The 18,482-nt window shown below is 46.2% G+C and overlaps 1 protein-coding gene across 1 annotated transcript in view; it reads left to right on the top strand.

Annotated features, from left to right (window-relative positions):
- Nucleotides 1–1,601: 1,601 nt before the first annotated feature.
- Nucleotides 1,602–18,482, top strand: part of arhgap5 (Rho GTPase activating protein 5) — a 70,066-nt gene continuing 53,185 nt past the window's right edge. Inside the window, exons 1-3 of the mRNA XM_085768275.1 lie at nucleotides 1,602–2,020; nucleotides 9,203–13,161; nucleotides 15,298–15,451. Of these exons, the coding sequence (XP_085624401.1) occupies nucleotides 9,427–13,161; nucleotides 15,298–15,451 (3,889 nt within the window). The 5' untranslated portion in view covers nucleotides 1,602–2,020; nucleotides 9,203–9,426. The remainder of the gene's footprint in view (nucleotides 2,021–9,202; nucleotides 13,162–15,297; nucleotides 15,452–18,482) is intronic.

The raw sequence follows: 18,482 nt of genomic DNA, 5'->3' as shown, positions 1-18,482 counted from the left end.
GCCTCCAAGTGTGTGTGTGTGTGTGTGTGTGCGCGCACATGTGCATGTGTGTATCTGAAATCAATAATAATATAATAATATAATTTCCTATTAATGGATTTATTGTATAAAAGAGTCTCTCCACAGTGTTGGTGCATTTCTCACTTTCATGCCATATTTTTGCACTGCAATAAAATAACTTTACATATTAGAGAGAGAAAGAAAGAGAGTTTTATTTTTTGCTCCCAGGCCTCCAACTGTGTGTGTGTGTGTGCGCACACACGTATGCATGCATGTGTGTGTGTGTGTGTGTGTGCACGTGTGCATGTGTGTATCTGAAATCAATAATAATACAATAATATAATTTCCTATTAATGGATTTATTGTATAACAGAGTCTCTCCACTGTGTTGGTGCATTTCTCATCTCCATGTGATATTTTTGCACTAAAATAACTTTACATATGAAAGACAGAGAGAGAGTTTTGTGTGTGTGTGTGTGTGTGTGAGTGTGTGTATCTGAAATCAATAATTATATAGCTTTCTATTAATGGATTTAATGGATAACAGAGTCTCTCCACTGTGTTGGTGCATTTCTCACTTCCATGCCATATTTTTTTTGCACTGCAATAACATAACTTTACATATTAGAGAGAGAAAGAAAGAGAGTTTATTTTTTGATCCCAGGTCTGTGTGTATGTGTGTGTGTGTGTGTGTGTGTGTGTGTGTGTGTGTGTGTGTGTGTGTGTGCACGTGTGTATCTGAAATCAATAATAATACAATAATATAATTTCCTATTAATGGATTTATTGTATAACAGAGTCTCTCCACTGTGTTGGTGCATTTCTCATGTCCATGTGATATTTTTGCACTAAAATAACTTTACATATGAAAGACAGAGAGAGAGTTTTATTTTTTGTGTGCACGTGTGTGTGTGTGTGTGTGTGTGCGTGTGTGTGTGTGTGTGTATCTGAAATCAATAATTATATAGCTTTCTATTAATGGATTTAATGGATAACAGAGTCTCCACAGTGTTGGTGCATTTCTCACTTTCATGTCATATTTTTTTTACACTGCAATAACATAACTTTACATATTAGAGAGAGAAAGAAAGAGAGTTTATTTTTTGATCCCAGGCCAACTGTGTGTGTGTGTGTGTGTGTGTGCGCACGTGTGTATCTGAAATCAATAATAATACAATAATATAATTTCCTATTAATGGATTTATTGTATAACAGAGTCTCTCCACTGTGTTGGTGCATTTCTCATGTCCATGTGATATTTTTGCACTAAAATAACTTTACATATGAAAGACAGAGAGAGAGTTTTATTTTTTGTGTGCACGTGTGTGTGTGTGTGTGTGTGTGTGTGTGTGTGTGTGTGTGTGTGTGTGTGTGTGCACCTGAAATCAATAATCATATATCTTCCTATTAATGGATTTAATGGATAACAGAGTCTCTCCACAGTGTTGGTGCATTTCTCACTTCCATGCCATATTGTTTTTTGCACTGCAATAAAATAACTTTACATATTAGAGAGAGGGAGGGAGTGAGTGTGTGAATGGAAAGGTAAAGCGACATAGAAAGAGAGATAGGGGGAGTGGAGAGAGAGAGAGAGAGAGAGAGAGAGAGAGAGAGAGAGAGAGAGAGTCGCCATTACAGTCGGTGCAGCTGAGAGGGAGGGAGCAGGGAGCAGGGAGCTGAGCCCAGAGAGAGAGAGAGAGGCAGAGAGAGGCAGGTTTCGGCTTACAGCGCTGCATACCACACCGACAACACCAAAATACACTGAAGACCAGACCAGACCAGACCACACAGCCAGACCCGAACCGAACCGACACCTGGCTGCTGGAGCACGACTTCCTGGACTGGACCCTGCCTCTGGACTCTGGACTGTGGATTGTATAATAAAAGGGAGTTTTCTTGCCTTTTTTTTTTTTTTTTTTTGTTGGTTAATGTGGGAATGCTTGTCTCTCCGGGTCCTGCTGCTCCTCCTCCTCCTCCTCCTCTCCGTGGTATGTGGATCAGGGAGCGACCATGTTAATAGGTGGGTGAGGGAATGTGTGTGTGTGTGTGTTTGTAACTGGGAAACTGGGACTTCATTAGCTTTAGCTTTAGCTTTACCCACTCCTTTTTCCCTTCCTATGGGCGAAACCTATAACCACCAACAACCTCCGCACTAGGACCGAGCCGAGCCGAGCCGAGCCGTGCCAAGCCAAACCAGGACGTGGTGAATGCGTAAAAAGAGGGGGCCGCAGTTTGTAGGTTTGTTAAATAAATAAAAATGTGTCAGCCTAACCCGCTTTCTCTCCACATCGTTAGCTCCGGGGTGTGCGTGCTAACTAACGCTGGCCTGCTAACTATCCGTGCTAGGCTAACGCGAGGCTAATCGGGATTGGGGGAAAGGAGAAGGAGGAGGATTTTTTCTCTTTTTTCTCTCTCCTCCTCCTTCCTCCTTTATCGGAGTAACCAGGGCCGAGTCGAGCCGAGCCGAGCCGAGCCGAGCCAGACTAAAAACCGAGCCAGGTTTTCATCCTCCACATTCCCTGGAGAAATGAACACCCACCACCCACCGACCCCTCCAGTCTCCCCACCCGTGTCAGACCCCCGCGGGGTGGTGGTGGTTGGATGTTAGCCGGGGTTTTTGCTTTGACGCATCAACATTATGTCTACTGGGTTTTAATTTAATTCAATTCAAGCTTAAACTAACTCGTAGAGCCCGAACTTAACCACATCCGGTTTCTGTGGTTAGAGTTTGAGCCTTTTTTAACATGGATTCTTTTATTTTATTGCAACATTTTAATGGGTGCAACACTGCAAACTAAAAATTTCACTTTTAAGGTCAGAAACTCCACAGTTTTTCCACATTGTGATCGCGGTGAAGTTGTTTGGGTTGCCAGTTTTCAACCGTTTTCACGTCTTTGCATGCATGGATGGATGGATGGATGGATGGATGGAGGGATGGAGGGTCAGATCCAGGAGTGGCTCCATCATCCAACTAAGTTTTCCCGACATTAACAACCAGGATGTTTTTACCCCCCAGCTGTGTTAAAGAGCTGCCACTTCACACTTCTTTATATTACTTTATATTTTGTGTGTTTTCTTTTTTTAATTGTGCAGCAGCAGCAGAACAAACCCACTGACCTGCCTCTTCTTCCTCCTCCTCCTCTTCCTCCTCCTGCTGCAGCTCTGCATGGCATTTGCATGGGGTCGACTGCTGCAGCTCCTTTTGCCCTTTTCCCCAAACTCTCCCAATTAAAGGGATAGTCCGGCTTGTAGGCTATCCCACCCTGGTGCTGCTGCTGCTGCTGGTTGTTGTTGTTCTCCTGCAGCTTTTTTTTGTATTCATGCATCCATGGTCAAGCTGCACCACGCCGTGTAAAATCTGCTCCATTGTTGGAGTTATAGTAGTTTTTTTTAATTTCTTTTTAAAGCAGCGATTATTAGTGGAACCCATTTGCGTAGAAAAATAGCAATTAGGTTCTTTGTTGTTCCCACTTAGTACCTGCTATTATCTTGTTTTTAGTGTCCATAAATCCACAAGGGCTCGCTGAGTGAGTCAGTATAGGACTGTGTGTGTGTGTGTGTTTATCATTATCATCGCAGTCAGTCTGTTCAGTCATGGCTTTTTTTTCTTTTCAGCCTTTTCTCTTCGCTGTTTGGAGAAAAGCTGAAACGAAAATTACACACACACACACACAGAACTGAATGCTGTCTAATTTTGTGATGACAGCACGCTCGGAAAGGAAACTGAGTAAATGTTTGAAAGCTCGGTCCGCGTCCGTGCAGGATAGAAAGACTTCTGTTGGCTCGCAAACCGTCTTCCATCTCTAGATGAATAGTTTTACCTGTGTAATAGGGCGAGCGGAGATGGGCTGATGATGTATCACAGCTGATGGGTATGGACGGGACGGCCACGTGTGACAGCGTGAAGACCAGAACAAAAAGAAAATGCACATCGGTATTGGCATTATGCTAATGTGTGAGCAGGAGGGGAGGGGAGGGGGGAGTATTCAATACTAGTATCAGCTTCTAGAAACCACACACACACATACACACAGTCGTTGGCAGCCGTGGTGCTGACAGTCGGTGTGTGTGTGAGCGATGGCCGGCTTGATTGTGTCAGTTGGCCTATAAACTGTTGTTCTGACATCATCGCCGGGGCCAGTCGGATGAGTGACGCTCACGGGGGGAGGAGGAGGAGGAGGAGGAGGAGGAGGAGGAGGAGGAGGAGGAGGAGGAGGAGGAGGAGGAGGAGGAGGAGGAGGATGGCATAGTTTTTTGAATGAGCTTGGATTGTGTTTCCAAACATCTGAGGAATCTTTTTTAGAGGAAATCTAGTTCCAAGAAACACCGGCCTCCTCCTCCTCCTCCTCCTCCTCTTACTGCTGCTTTGTTTTATGTAGCTTTCAAAGACAATAATCAGTGTAATCAAAGCGTTATTTGAACTTTTACCTTGCAACAGAGGTGTTTTGTTGAGCAGTTTCATCCTGGATGCATGAAAATTATACATAGTCCCCTAAAGACAATAGAAAGATGGAAGTAAAAACAAAGCGTCATATAATAATATGGTTTTATCCTTTATTACACACCTGAAGCAGACCGACTGACTGGCTGATTTTTGGTATATTTATGCACTGACATGGCTGTAAAGTTATTTTAGTTTGTGTTTACAGGGGTGTTGCTTAGAGCCGAGGGCGTAGGTTTGGTGTCGGCATCGGTAGGGAGTTTTTTAAACGTTGTCAGCAGGATGGTCTACGGAGATACGATCTGTATTTACCTGTAAACAAATCAGGGATCAATAGGAGCTGAAATCACTTGTCAATGGAAAACAGAAAGAAGACAAACAATATTCTGGCATCCATCAGTAACTTTTAGAGTCATGATATCTACTGAATGTCGACTAAAACAGGTTTTTGTTTAATAGTCGAGGCGCTGACTCGATGCTGGTTTGGATAAAACATTGGCGATGGAGGAAAGGGAGTCTTTGGACTGACGCTCATAATCGGCTCTCACCTCCCCTATACCAGGCAATTAATTTCATATTTGTGCATGATGTGATCCTCCAGCAGGTAGCACCGCCCGCCCCCCTCCGCCAATCATACGCTAGCGTGCCTGAATTAGTCGCCTTAGAGATGGAAGGGAAGGAAACACAATTATTATCGAGTGACTTCTGTCCAAACATGGTACGAATGAACTAGTTCAGTTCGCTCTCATTTAAGTATAGGGAGGGACATGTCCCTACTGTCCATATGCAAACTCCCCAGCAGCTCCTCTGACGACGAGGTATAGCTGACATTTAAAATTGCAATTGCACAACTCTGCACATTGGCAGCTGGAAAATGTCCGTGGCAGCCGGCAGGTAACGGTTGTAAGAATCTGAAACCGAGTGCCCAGAGGTCGCTCAGTCGGTCGGCATGCTGCTGCTGCTGCTGCTGAAACCCCTCATGATTTATTTTAAGAGTAAGGGAAGGAAAAGATGTAATGTTGAAGAGAAGCGGGGAGGAGGGGGGCTGCTTTTGAGGAGGTAGTTTAGATTTTGCTCACAAGTTTTGATTCATTGCCGTTGTCTGGACCCGAGATCAGAGTTAACTTTTCAGGGAAGCATAATGAGTCGGTGGCACTTCATTTAAAAGTAGATGGGATGCTCTTCTCTGCTGGAGGAGGAGGAAGAAAAGAAAGTGTAGCTATGTTTTCTTTCTTTTTTTTAACCTAAAAATGGAGTGGAGTGCAGCTTTAACAGGTTTAGCATTCTTGGCAGCGAGTTGCTCTGTGTTTCAGGGCTTAACAGCATTTAGTCATCTCTAAAAACCAGCTTGCCAAGTGATACCTTAATCCCGCCTGCAGCCTCACGGTGAATAGACTAATCATGATGCACAAGGCTACTTTCAGCCATTAGTGCGGCACAAATGCAATTTGGGCCGTAGTGTTGGTGCTGTATGCAGTAATAAGAGCATCACCGGCTCCATGCAGGTGTTTACAGTGTAGCGCTACCACGGCTACCATCAACCCCCCGCATCCCGCCTCCTCTTCTTCTTCATGCATATTAACATCCATTCATCTCATCTCTAGTCTCTCATTGACCCCGTGTGTCGACAGCAGAGTGAAAACAGACTTTGATATTGGCTGATAAAAACCTAAAACAGATGTTTGGATTTGGGTGACTGATCTTCTCAAACACGGTGGTTTGGTTTGGATGGGGGGGGGGGCGGAGGAAGAATGCGGGAGCTGTAATAATCAGTTGGTTAGTCCATCAACAGGAAATTAACAGATTCCAGATTTTTTTTGTAATTGATGTTTTTTTTTTTTAGTCCGTTTCCAAGTCAAAATGTTTCTCATGGTTCCTGATTGCACTGTCACAGATACGGGCTGATTTTGTGAACGCATCACTTTCCATTTCAGAGCCAGTAGTCGATGGACACATCAAAAAAACGTGACTCAATCAGTAGTAAAAATAGTTGTGGGTCTCTACCCTACAGGCAGTAACACCTCGCTTGCAAGCGTTAGTGTGTCTCCACTACATCTGTCTACACGTGTGTTGTGCTTCATGTGCTTCATAAGCTCAGATTGATACACTCATCCCTGGCTTCCTGCCGCCAGTCAGGTGTGGCCCAGCAGCTACTGTAGCAGCTAGTGATGTGGTTTATTAAAGGGATAGTTCACCCAAAATTGAAATTTCACTCATTATCTACTCACCCTCGTGTGGACTAAGGGCTGGGAGAAGTTTCAGAGTCCTCCGTGCCTTCTCTGAGTTACAGGGGGTCTCGGCGTAGCAGTGCATGTCCATATAACGGTTGCAAATGGATACCAACTGTCTTCGTAACAAAAAGACACACCAAAAAAACATCCAAATACCTCCATGCTGCTTGTATGTAATGTCCGTCTTGTATTGAAGCCCCAACATGCAAAATTGTCCCGAAAAAAATGAAATAAGTCTATATTTCAAGCTTGTTTTGTAGCGGAAGCTTCTCAAAGTCGAACCAGGAAGAGGAGCTTTGAGAAGCTTCCGCTACAAACAAGCTTGAAAAATAGACTTATTAAATTTTTTCCGGGACAGTTTCGCATTTCGGGGCTTCAATACAAGACGGACATTACATACGAGCAGCATGGAGGTATTTGGATGTTTTTTGGTGTGTCTTTTTGTTACGAAGACAATTGGTATCCATTTACAACCGTTATATTGATGTGCACTGCTACGCTGAGACCCCCTGTAACTCAGAGAAGCCACGGAGGACTCTGAAACTTCTCCCAGCCCCTAGTCCACATGAGGGGGAGTAGATAATGAGTGAAATTTCAATTTTGGGTGAACTATCCCTTTAACCTGTGAACCTGATAGACCTGCTGCTGGCTTCATGGGAAGGCCTGGGTGTGTTTGAGGATGCAAGCAGCTGCTGATATAAGGTTTCTAACTGGAAATCAGGTGTGTTTGTGTCGCCCTGTAGATATAAAACAGGAATTTGTGATGACTTCAGTTTGAAAACCTCCATCTATCCTCCTTATTTTGGACTGGACTAGGTTTTTTTTAGTTCCTTATGGTGTTTGAACTAAAAAAGAGAAAGTCTATTTTCTTTATTTTCTTGCACACTCTGCACAGGCCATCATCATCACCATCAGCTCGACCTTTTATAAACAGTAAGTCAGGGGAAAACCTCGCTGCTACGTCTCAGTGGACTGGATTCCTGCTCTGGTGCAGTTTCTCAGGCTCAGCATGCCGTCGTGCTGCAGCTAGCAGTTCCCGCTCACGCAGGCAAATTCACTGGCTGATTGCCATCGTTCTGTAAAACACAACAATGACTGCAATTCTCTCTGCTGTTATCGGTTATCTGCCTCTAGTTAGGTCATGGTAAGGTTCAGGCTTATTTGACTGTGACAATCCCAGATAATACTGACAGAAAGGTTGCACAGTCAATCAGATGTGGAGGCATTTGCCACATTTCAATTTCTGTCAGCCGTAATTGCAGAACGTCGTTATCGTCAGGAGTGAAACATTTAATTTCACCTGGTTGTTAATGTTGAAAAGATGTGGTTGAAAGCAGCAAAACAATCCAGTTCCGCAAATAATCAGGAGTGCTAATCAGGATTAATAATCACCAGCAGAATGTCAGGCCAAATAAAGACAGGCACAATAATCAGGATTACACATTTAGCCCTAATCATGTAGCCGTAGGTTGTGCCGATGATGATGATGATAACAAATCTGTGAACTGATTTATTTCCTTACGCTGAAGCAAATCATTTCTAGGTCAGTGGCTGTCAAAGGGCTGGAGTTGCATGCCATTTTTATCCTGCCTCGGCACAAATTGGTTGAAAGCACTTCTTTTTCTCTGTGAGGGGAAAAGTGACATTGCTGAAGCATGGTCCACGATTGAATTACTCCCCCCTTTCTCTTATATAAGTCGTGCTTTTACACACTTTGGGTTCTGTCCCCTCAGAGGGCCGTCGTGATGTTTCATGTGGAGGAAATCTGTTTTAATTTCCTTGTGTATTCAACGCAGCAAAGCTTAACGTGCTTTATTGCAGAAAAATCATAAAAACGATTACATCAAAATGACTCAAGACAACATTGAACAGTTATTAACCATTTAGTTTCTCTGGCATTGAACGCAGCTTTTGTACATGAGTCTGACATAGGCTGATGGTCGGTGGTCATGTGGGCATTGATCTGTTGTTTGCCGTAGGGGATTCATGTTTTGCTAGACAGTTCACTCATGTCATCGGTCCGTTCTAGAAGAATAAGTCATGAGTCAAAGAACAGTGCTTACATAACATAGCCTAATGCATAATCAGGTTATTAACTTAAAATATTCTCTTACATTGCATATTTTAAATTCAAATTTTTCCAAACAAACAAACAAACAAACAAACCTAGTCCGGTGGCGTTTCAGGGCCGATGTGTTTTTATTACCAGTGCACGCAGCTTGAAATCAAACAACATTTATTGAGTTTTTACCATTTAGGAGAGATTATTTTGTCCTGCACAAGTGTGATAAAGTGTTCTTTGTTTAATTTTCTGATAACTCCATGTAATGCCATATTAACATGTCTGATTTTCTGTTTAAAACCACTCCATTGTGCATGCATGTACGTACACGTATGTCCCAAGGGAATATGCTAATTGTATTATTTGTGATAAGGAAACTGTGAGGTGCTCTGAGGACAAATCAGAGCGGATATGTTTTTGTTTGTTTTGCCTCTATCTCTTCCTAATTGTGAATTCCATGTCTTGCAGGCAGGTGATAAAAGGCGAAGCCGGCTGCTCTATCCCAGCTTAAAGAAGACCCAGGATAGAAAGTGAGAGAGGGAGACGTGCAGCAGAGTTGGAGGGGGATTCACCGCTACCAAGAGGAAATCAGAATGAAAGTGCCTCTGTACCACTGACGAGCAGAACTGGAATGATATCTTGACCTTGTTTTTCCTGGTAGTGACCAAGTTAGCGATGAGCGGGGGGATATAATGGCCAAGAACAAGGATGCTCGCCCCCCGACATTCGCCGTCAGTGTGGTTGGCCTCTCGGGGACGGAGAAAGAGAAGGGAAACTGTGGCGTGGGCAAGTCCTGCCTGTGCAATCGGTATGTGCGTCCCGAGGCGGACAGCTACTACACGGAGCACACCTCGGTGCTGAGCACAATAGACTTTGGTGGACGCGTGGTAAACAATGACCACTTCCTGTTCTGGGGGGACGTGTGCCATCGAGGGGACGATGGGTTGGAGTGTAAAATTCAAGTTATAGAGCAAACGGAGTTCATTGATGACCAGACGTTTCTTCCCCATCGGAGCACAAACCTGCAGCCGTACACCAAACGGGCGGCGGCGACCAAGCTCCAGTCAGCGGAGAAGCTGATGTACATCTGCACTGACCAGCTGGGCCTGGAGCAGGACTTTGACCAGAAGCAGATGCCCGATGGGAAGCTGAACATCGACGCCTTCATGCTCTGCATCGACGTCAGCAAGGGTTGCAACAGGAAGTTTGACGACCAGATGAAGTTCGTCAACAGCCTGTACTCTCAGATTGTTAAGTCGAAGAAGCCCATCGTCGTCGCCGCCACAAAATGTGACGAGTGCGTGGACCAGCACCTGAGAGACCTGCAGGCCTTCGTCGCCAGCAAGAAGAACCTGCTGCTGATCGAGACGGCAGCACGCGCCAACGTCAACGTGGAGATCTGCTTCAACGCCCTCATCCAGCAGCTGGATAAAACGAGGGGGAAACCAAAAACTGTGCCATATCTGGAGGCCTATAAAATCCAACGGCAGCTTGTTGCCTCAGTGACGGATAGATTTGACAAACTGATGGTGCACACGGTGAGAGATTACCACACTACGTGGAAAACGGTGGCGAATAATATGAAGGGCCAACCCGACTACGATGAGTTCATCACCTTGGAGGGCTCCAGGAAAGCACGCAACATGTTCTCAAAGCACATTGCACAACTGAAACAGGAGCACATTAAGAGGAGGAGGGAGGAGTATCTTACGACGCTACCCAAAACCCTTAACAACATCCTCAATAACCTAGAGGAGGTCGAACACCTCACGTGGCCTGAGGCGCAGAGTGTGATCCGGAACCGGCCGGATTTCCAGTACTGGTTTGTGATCCTGGAACAGACGCCGTGGGACGAGAGCGACCACATCGACAACAGCGACCGCAGGATACCCTTCGACCTGCTGGACACACCCGATGGCGAGAGAATTTACCGCAACCACGTCCAACACCTGCTGTCGGAGAAGAGGCGGGTGGAGATGAAAGAGAGGTTCAAGAAGACGCTGGAGAGGGTTCACTTTATCAGCCCGGGGCAGCCTTGGGAGGAAGTCATGTGCTTTGTCATGGAGGACGAGGCCTACAAGTACATCACAGAATCAGATAGGAGGGATGTTTACTGTAGACACCAGCAGGAAATAGTTGAAAGGGCCAAAGAGGATTTTCAGGAAATGCTTTTTGAGCATGCTGAGCTGTTCTATGACTTGGATCTGAATGCCACCCCCAGCTGTGACAAGATGAGCGAAATTCACAGTGTGCTGAACGAAGAGCCCAGATACAGAGCGCTGCAGAAACTTGCCCCAGATAGAGAGTCTCTCCTCCTTAAACACATTGGGTTTGTTTACCACCCCACAAAGGAGACGTGCCTGAGCGGGCAGAACTGTGTTGATCTGAAAGTGGAGCAGGTTTTGGCGAACAGGCTGGTGCAGCTCGACCACGGGCGCTCAAATCTCTACTACAACAGTGCCAACATCGATAAGATCAACCTCTGCCTCTTGGGAAGGGAGGGTCTCCCGCAGGAACTCGCCAATGAGATCCGAGCTCAGTCCACAGACGACGAGTACACTCTCGACGGTAAAATCTACGAGCTGGAGCTTCTTCCCGTGGATGTCAACTCGACGCTGCTCTTCAGCCACACGTGGGTCAACACTTTCAAGCCGCACGGCTGCTTTTGTGTGTTCAACTCCATAGAGTCTCTCAACTGCATCGGAGATTGCATAGGCAGGATCAGAGCAGAGATAGCACAGAGCAGGAGAGACAGATTCGCTCAGCCGCTGCCGTTTATCCTCATCCTGGCAAATCAGAGAGACAGTGTTTGCAAAAACATCCCTATCCTGAGGCACCAGGGCCAACAGTTGGCAAACAAGTTGCAGTGCACCTTTGTCGACATCCCCTCTGGGGCCTTTCCACGTAAATTCACAGAGTTCCAAATTAAACAGGGTCTCCGAGCAGTGCTGGAGGGGCTGAAGCATAACTTTGATGTCTTGGCCCCGCTGCCTTCTATAAAAGACATGTCAGAGACGGACCTCAGGATAGTCATGTGTGCTATGTGCTGGGATCCTTTCAGCGTCGACCTCATCCTCTCGCCTTTCCTCGACTCACATTGCTGTAGCGCCGGGCAGCCGGGCCAGAGCAACACGCTGATCCTGGACAAGATCATCGGCGACAGCAGGAGGAGGATCCAGGTCACCGTCCTCTCCTATCACTCTGCCATTGGCGTCCGCAAAGATGAGCTGGTGCACGGCTACATTTTGGTCTACTCTGCCAAACGTAAAGCCTCCATGGCGACGCTGCGGGCGTTCTTGGCCGAAGTCCAGGACGTGATCCCCGTCCAGATGGTGGCCATCACAGACAGCCAGGCCGACTTCTTTGAGAACGACGCCATCAAGGAGCTGATGACGGAGGGGGAGCACATTGCCACAGAGATCGCAGCCAAGTTCACGGCGCTGTACTCGCTGTCGCAGTATCATCGGCAGACGGAGGTCTTCACGCCCTTCTTCAACGAGGTGCTGGAGAAGAAGCCGAGCATCGAGAGCTCGTTCCTGTTCGACACCTCGTCACGCGAGTGCACCACCGGCGCCAGCGAGGATGTCTTCCCCACCTCGCCCCACAGCCATTCCCCAGCCTACAACACCTACTACCCAGAGTCTGACGATGATAATGAAGCCCCCCCACCTTACAGTCCAATAGGTGACGACGTCCAGCTCCTCCCCACGCCCAGCGAGCGGGCCAAGTACCGCATCGACCTCGAGGGGAACGAGTACCCCGTCCATAGCACGCCTGTGGGAGACCATGAACGCAACCACAAAGTGCCTCCACCTGTGCGGCCCAAACCTGTGCTCCCCAAGCCCAACGTCAAAAAGCTGGACCCCAACCTGCTCAAAACCATTGAGGCCGGCATGAGAAGCAACCGTCGCATGCCGCGAGGCCCAATGGGGCACACGGAGGATGTGGAGGCATCGGACAACTATGCAGACCCCGTGGACACTTTGCTAAGGTCCAGAGGCTTCCACAATGACGACATATATGCCGTGCCTGAGGACTCGCACAGCCGCCTGGTCAAAATAAGAAACTCCTTCGGTGGGTTACACGGTCTCCATGGAGGGGGAGAGGAAGAGAACGGATACGACCGGAAGTCTCAGACCGGACGCCGACCGTCGAAGTACAAACACCGCTCAAAAATCCTCTTCAGTCGGACGAAGGCCTACCAAAGACGGTTCCACTCCGACAGCGACGGCGAGGAGTCTGGCCCCGCCACACAGAAAAAGAAAAAGGGAAGAGCCCCCCGGGGCAGCGAGGAGGACCCGCTGCTCTCCCCTGCTGACCCCTGGAAGGGCGGGATAGATAACCCCGCTATCACCTCGGACCCCGAGCAAGAGGACAAGAAGATGAAGAAGAAGAAGACGCCCAAAACACCAAAGGAACCAAAGAAGGTGAGTCGGATCCGTCATCAGTACTGCATTTTAACAGGATGGCTTGAATGTGCTTCATAAATTAGCAAAAGACAGAAAGAAGGAAGACAGCAAAGATATTACAGTCTCCAAACCACTGAGCCAGAGCCTCCATGTGTCTTCTTCTTTATATATTTTTTTTATCTTGAGCGAGTGAGCTTCAGTGCATTGAATATGAGAAAGAGACAGAAAGATGTGCGTGTCTGCGTGTGTGAATGAGAGCAGAAGAGATTGTGTATGCGGGGGTGTGAGATACAAGCGCATTTCTGGTTTTAATAGCCCCGGGACCTGTGGTGAGAATAAACTAATTTGATAACTGATTGATCGGCCCCACTCCTTTATGAGCCTCTACACCTTAAAAGCCCCGGAGAACCCATTATAAAAAAAAAAAAAGTTTGATAAAAGACGCACTGTTAAAGACAGTAGGGCTCTGTCTGTATAATCTCAGATCAGAGGCTGCGTCTGTGATAAGACGCCTGCTTATCCGTCCTCCTTATTCTCTCTAAAGGCTTGTCTGAGGCAGCTGAGCTAGGCCTCTACAAACACGTGCATGTGTTTCATCCGCCGTCACGTAGACTCCAAGACAAACAACGTCTCTGTCGACAAACACACACATGTAGAAATGAAGACACATGTTGGCACAAATCACACAGCTATGTTGGAAATGAAGGTAAAAGTGCACATTAGCATACCGTGCACGCACACACCCACACATAAGTACACCCATGCAGCCGTATACTCATTTTTTAGAAATCACTTATAGGCTGAAATGTAAAATGAAAGAAAAAATAATAAATAGGCTTACTCCATTTTCAGTCAGGTTTTCAAAATGGATCCTCAGTGTTTTACTTTCTTGGCCATTTTTGGGAAGCCAAATTGAGCATCGTAAACACAAACTTGTATTAAATTCAAACGGCGCATGTAAAGCTACAACATCTGCTTTTGATTAAATGTGTTTGTAGTCACTTTACGAATATAATACACACTCACGCACATAGTACACACAAAAAAATCAGCCTGTTGGCAGTACCACTATTTAGCAATTGCAGTGTTCAGCAAAAATAATCCCAGCATGACTTATTCGTCTGTTTCCTGCAGCCCGAGCACAAACACACAATTGGACTTTCACAAACACACTCCCGTGCACGGGAGCGAGCGCGTTGGCACGAATCAGATAATAGTGTGCAAATCAGTAGAGAAACAGCCGCCGGAGCTACATGGGCGTCATGAATGCGGGGCATTGTTGGAAACATTCAAACCGTCTTTGATAATCAGAGAGGAGAGCGAACGGAGAACCAGAAGGTACAAAATGGAAGGTGTTTAGTCGCCGTCCTGGCCAATTAGAGGAGCCCGAACCGCTGTAGGCATGACAACACTTTGAAGAGCAGAGGAGTGTGGGAAATCAAAGCAACCTCGGTGCCTCGTTACTCGTCCCTGCTCCGTTCTCCAAGAACAGTTTTGTCTGTTGTTGTCTTCTTCCTTTTTGTCTTCCTCCACATGAACCTCCCTTTGCTCTCTCCCTTCATCCCACTAACTTTCCTTCTGATCTATTCCCCGATTGCCCTCTTCCTCCTCCTTCTCGTCCTCCTCTCCTCTGATATGTTCTGCCTCCTCTTCACCCTCTCTCCTCCTCCATCTCTGCTGCCCTCCCTCGCGTCTTTCCCTCAATTCCCTCTTCTTTCGTCGTTCCTCTCCCGTTCTCGCTTTCTCCTAAAAAATCTTAATTTTCCCGTCTGCCTTTTTCTTGACCCTGAACCCCACCTCCATCGTTCTGTCACGGCTTCTTCCATCTGTTCCTCTTGCTCAATCTTTTCTCTAAACTTGGTATTTCCTGTTTTCTTACTTCCTTCTTCCTTCTCCTGTTCTTTCATCCCTTTTGTATTTCCTCTTTTTCCCTTCCCTCCTTCCCCTTTTTTACCCCTCTCATTTTCCCCATGCCTCCCTGCCTGTTCTCTTTTCTTCTTTGTTTTTCTTATCTCTTCCTCATTTCCATCCCGCTTTCTTAATTCTCCCCGTCCTTCCTGCCCTTCCCCTCCTTTGCAATCACTCCCCTCCTCCCCCTTTGTTGGTTCTTACCATCTCATCCCTCGTCTTTATTCTCTCATCCCCACCTTACAGCCGAAATCCTCCAAGCCCCCCAAGCCTCTGTACCCCCCCACCCGGAGAACCTGGGAGAGCAACTACTTTGGTGTTCCCCTGCAGAACCTGGTGACCCTGGATCGACCCATCCCACTGTTTATCGAGAAATGTGTCGACTACATCGAGCGCACAGGTGAGTCATGCGTTTTCTCCGTCTTCTGTCCCACTCCGCTCTGTTGTTTTTGTTCCTTTTTGTCTTTATTTGTTGCCTCTGTTGAGGCGTTCGGGTGCAGCCTGGCTCTCTCAGGTATTTTCTAGCTATTTCAAAGCACAGCTGGTTTTGTGTTTTTTCATGCAAATGCTTTGTGGATATTTGCTGCGAACATGCCTCTCATGTCTTTCCAAATGAGTGATTGAGTGAAGATAAAGAAGGATGAAGGATGGTTGAAGGTGGGAGGAATCTAAATTCTAAGGAGATTCACTTCTCGGCATTGACATCACCCGCTGAATGCGTATTGTCGGTACCAGTCAATTTCAATTGGATCAGCTCTTATTGGCTTGCCGTGTGGTGCGTTGCCAAAGCTGGAAGGCTGGAGCGACTGCAGGATCAGACAGTAAAAGATGACCGCGATCAAAAAGCTGATTAAGGAAATGAAAGTGGAGGGATTTACACCAGTACGTGCCGTCCATTAATCATCTGTCCGCAAGAAAGGAGAAAAGAAAATGATACCAGCCTCAGTTGGACGGAAGAAGAATTACAGATGGCTACTGCTGATGGGGGTTCTGTGTTATTGGACATTTATTTTTGCTGAAAGGGCAGTATGTAAAAAAAAGAATTCCTGTTAACAGCAAGAATGTCAAAAATAAAATCTGTGGGTCAGATTTTTCTCCTTTAGTTGTTTCATATCATTAAAAGTTGAACGTCTCTGGGGGTTTGATACGTCACTTCATCCTCAACCAACCCAATAATGTCATATATTGTGATATTTTTGAGGGGACCGTGTGGAGATACAACATGCAACCAGCTTTCCTATCAGTGCACTGGCCTCAGAGCAGTCTGAGCTTCCTGGTGTACCAGTACCTTCAAGTCCCCAGACGAACTTGGAAAACTCACAAAGAGCACTTTGGTTTGCTTGATGTTAATAGTTTGAGAAAAATGTGGTTGCATGTGAATGAGAAATCCTAAAACTACAGTTGGACGGCTCTCTGAGCGAGGTGCATCAGCCCATCAACTCTTTTTGATGTAGTGTCCGAGGAGCAGACACACTCAAGACGACTTATTCTGGATTTAGAAAGAAAATAGGTTTAAAATAAGACTTGCGGCCTGTTCAGACATGTGTAACTCCCCCAGTAGTGACGCAGGGGCCCCACAATGCATGCTGGGTATGTGTTTGGCTACCTTCCCAGCTGTCGTAAACGAGGCCTCTCCCAAACTCCGAGAGATTCCTCAGTGAAGTCATGGATTAGATATTTATACACCGAGGTGGACACTCGAGCCAAAGTGTCTCTGAGCGTTTCAAAGGTGTTTATTATCTTTTCCTTTATGCCCACAGCACAGAGACACTTATTAAACCCACTGTTTTTTCCCCCTCCAGTCTGACCACTGGTATAAATATTTCAAACATATTCAATAAGCTATGAGTTCTTGCATAATGTATTTACACATGGTCCAGTACTTCTTTTCCTCTAAGAAGCTGAAAGAGCTTCTTTGCCGAATGACCTCAGAGTAACTCCCCCCCCCCTGGTCGGGTTCTTTAAAATATCTGATGACGTAAAGTTTCCTGTTGCTGTTGCTGTTGCTGTTGGTGTGTGTTTGTGTGTTTCGGCCCGGGGGGGGAGGAGACGGAGGAGAAGGAGGATAAGTCTGGCTCAGACCCAGGTTTTTTTTTGATTGTGTGCTCAATCCTGAAGCAGTTCTAGTATCTGAGGAAGTTAGAGAATAAATCTTCTAATGTTGTTTCGAGGACGGTTGTTTTGTAACCGTAGTGCCTCAGTCTCTCCTCCTCCGTCTGAAGCCATGTGAGCAGCTCATGTATAGCAGCGTGTACATTAAAAGGAGGTATCTCGTGTGTTGGGTTGTGTTTTGAAGGTAGCGCCTGTGCCTGAGCTCTTTTTCGTGGTGGGGCTGTTAATTCCTGTCCTGAAAATCCCTTCCGAATATGTTTTGATATTCAGCTGAATCTACATGAGCCCGTTGGTGGCTGCCAACCAAATTTAGGATTAATCCCAGCGCTGTATGTGTGCGGATGTGTGAGTGTGTGTTAGTGTGTGTGTGTGCGTGTGCGGACGCCTGCCAGCTGACAGCAGTGTATCGGAGATTTCATGGCCAGTGCCGTGAAACCCTCTAAGTCCAGACGGTCTGTTGGGTGGATTTAACAGCTTTTCCCCTCCTTCTTTTTCTGGAATATCATTTCTCACCAGACGCAGAGAGAACATCTTTGTGCCTTTTTTTTTAAGCCTGCTGTTGTGTAAGGTGTTGGATATCCAGAAGGTTTAAGAGTTTTTACAACTTGATGAGACCTTTCAGGTGGTTTCCTTGTTAGCCACCTGTGTAGAGGCTTAGCTTAGCTCGTTGTCATACTCTGTTTGCTTTCGTGGGGGGGTTTAACCTGTTTGTACAGCATGTTTTATTCTCTGGCTGGGAGGGTGGGGTTGTCCTGTGTCATTGTGGGTGTTGGCCAGACAGCTCAGTGGTTAGAGAGGCTCTTCTTTCTTTCTCTTTTTGGACAAATGGACTCGAACCGTTGTGTCTGCTGAGCTCGTCGCTGCTAAATTAAGACTATGAATCTCTGCCAGGTCCAGAGTGGCTGCTCCGGCCGACCTCTGACCTCGGAGCGGGGGGGGAGAAGGAAAAGCAATCTCTCCCAGTGGGAATCATTAAAACATCGCTGTTATATTGTGTTATTGTTTTTCCACTAGATGCCAGACAATTGTCACATTTTATGAGGTTGAATGTCAAAATGTTAAAGCACTCCTCCCAATTTAATAGCGTTTCTTTTCTCTGGAAAAATAACTCACAGGGAGGTGTTTGTTTTATTTCTCACTTTGAAAGTGTCACCTACAAGAAACTCAGGAATAATTATGCCACAATACCACCCACACAGTTTGATTGACAGGCTCAATCTGAGATGAAAATAGTTTCCTCTGAAGCCGGGGTCGGGTCTGGAACCTCAGTATTTTTTTTTTTACAAGTAAACAAAATTAATTGAAAGTTGGCGTCAAAC

The sequence above is a fragment of the Trachurus japonicus genome, chromosome 22 (genome assembly GCF_045865225.1).
Source record: "Trachurus japonicus isolate A0001 chromosome 22, Traja_1.0".
Lineage (NCBI taxonomy): Eukaryota > Metazoa > Chordata > Actinopteri > Carangiformes > Carangidae > Trachurus > Trachurus japonicus.
This window is presented reverse-complemented; position numbering and strand designations above follow the sequence as displayed.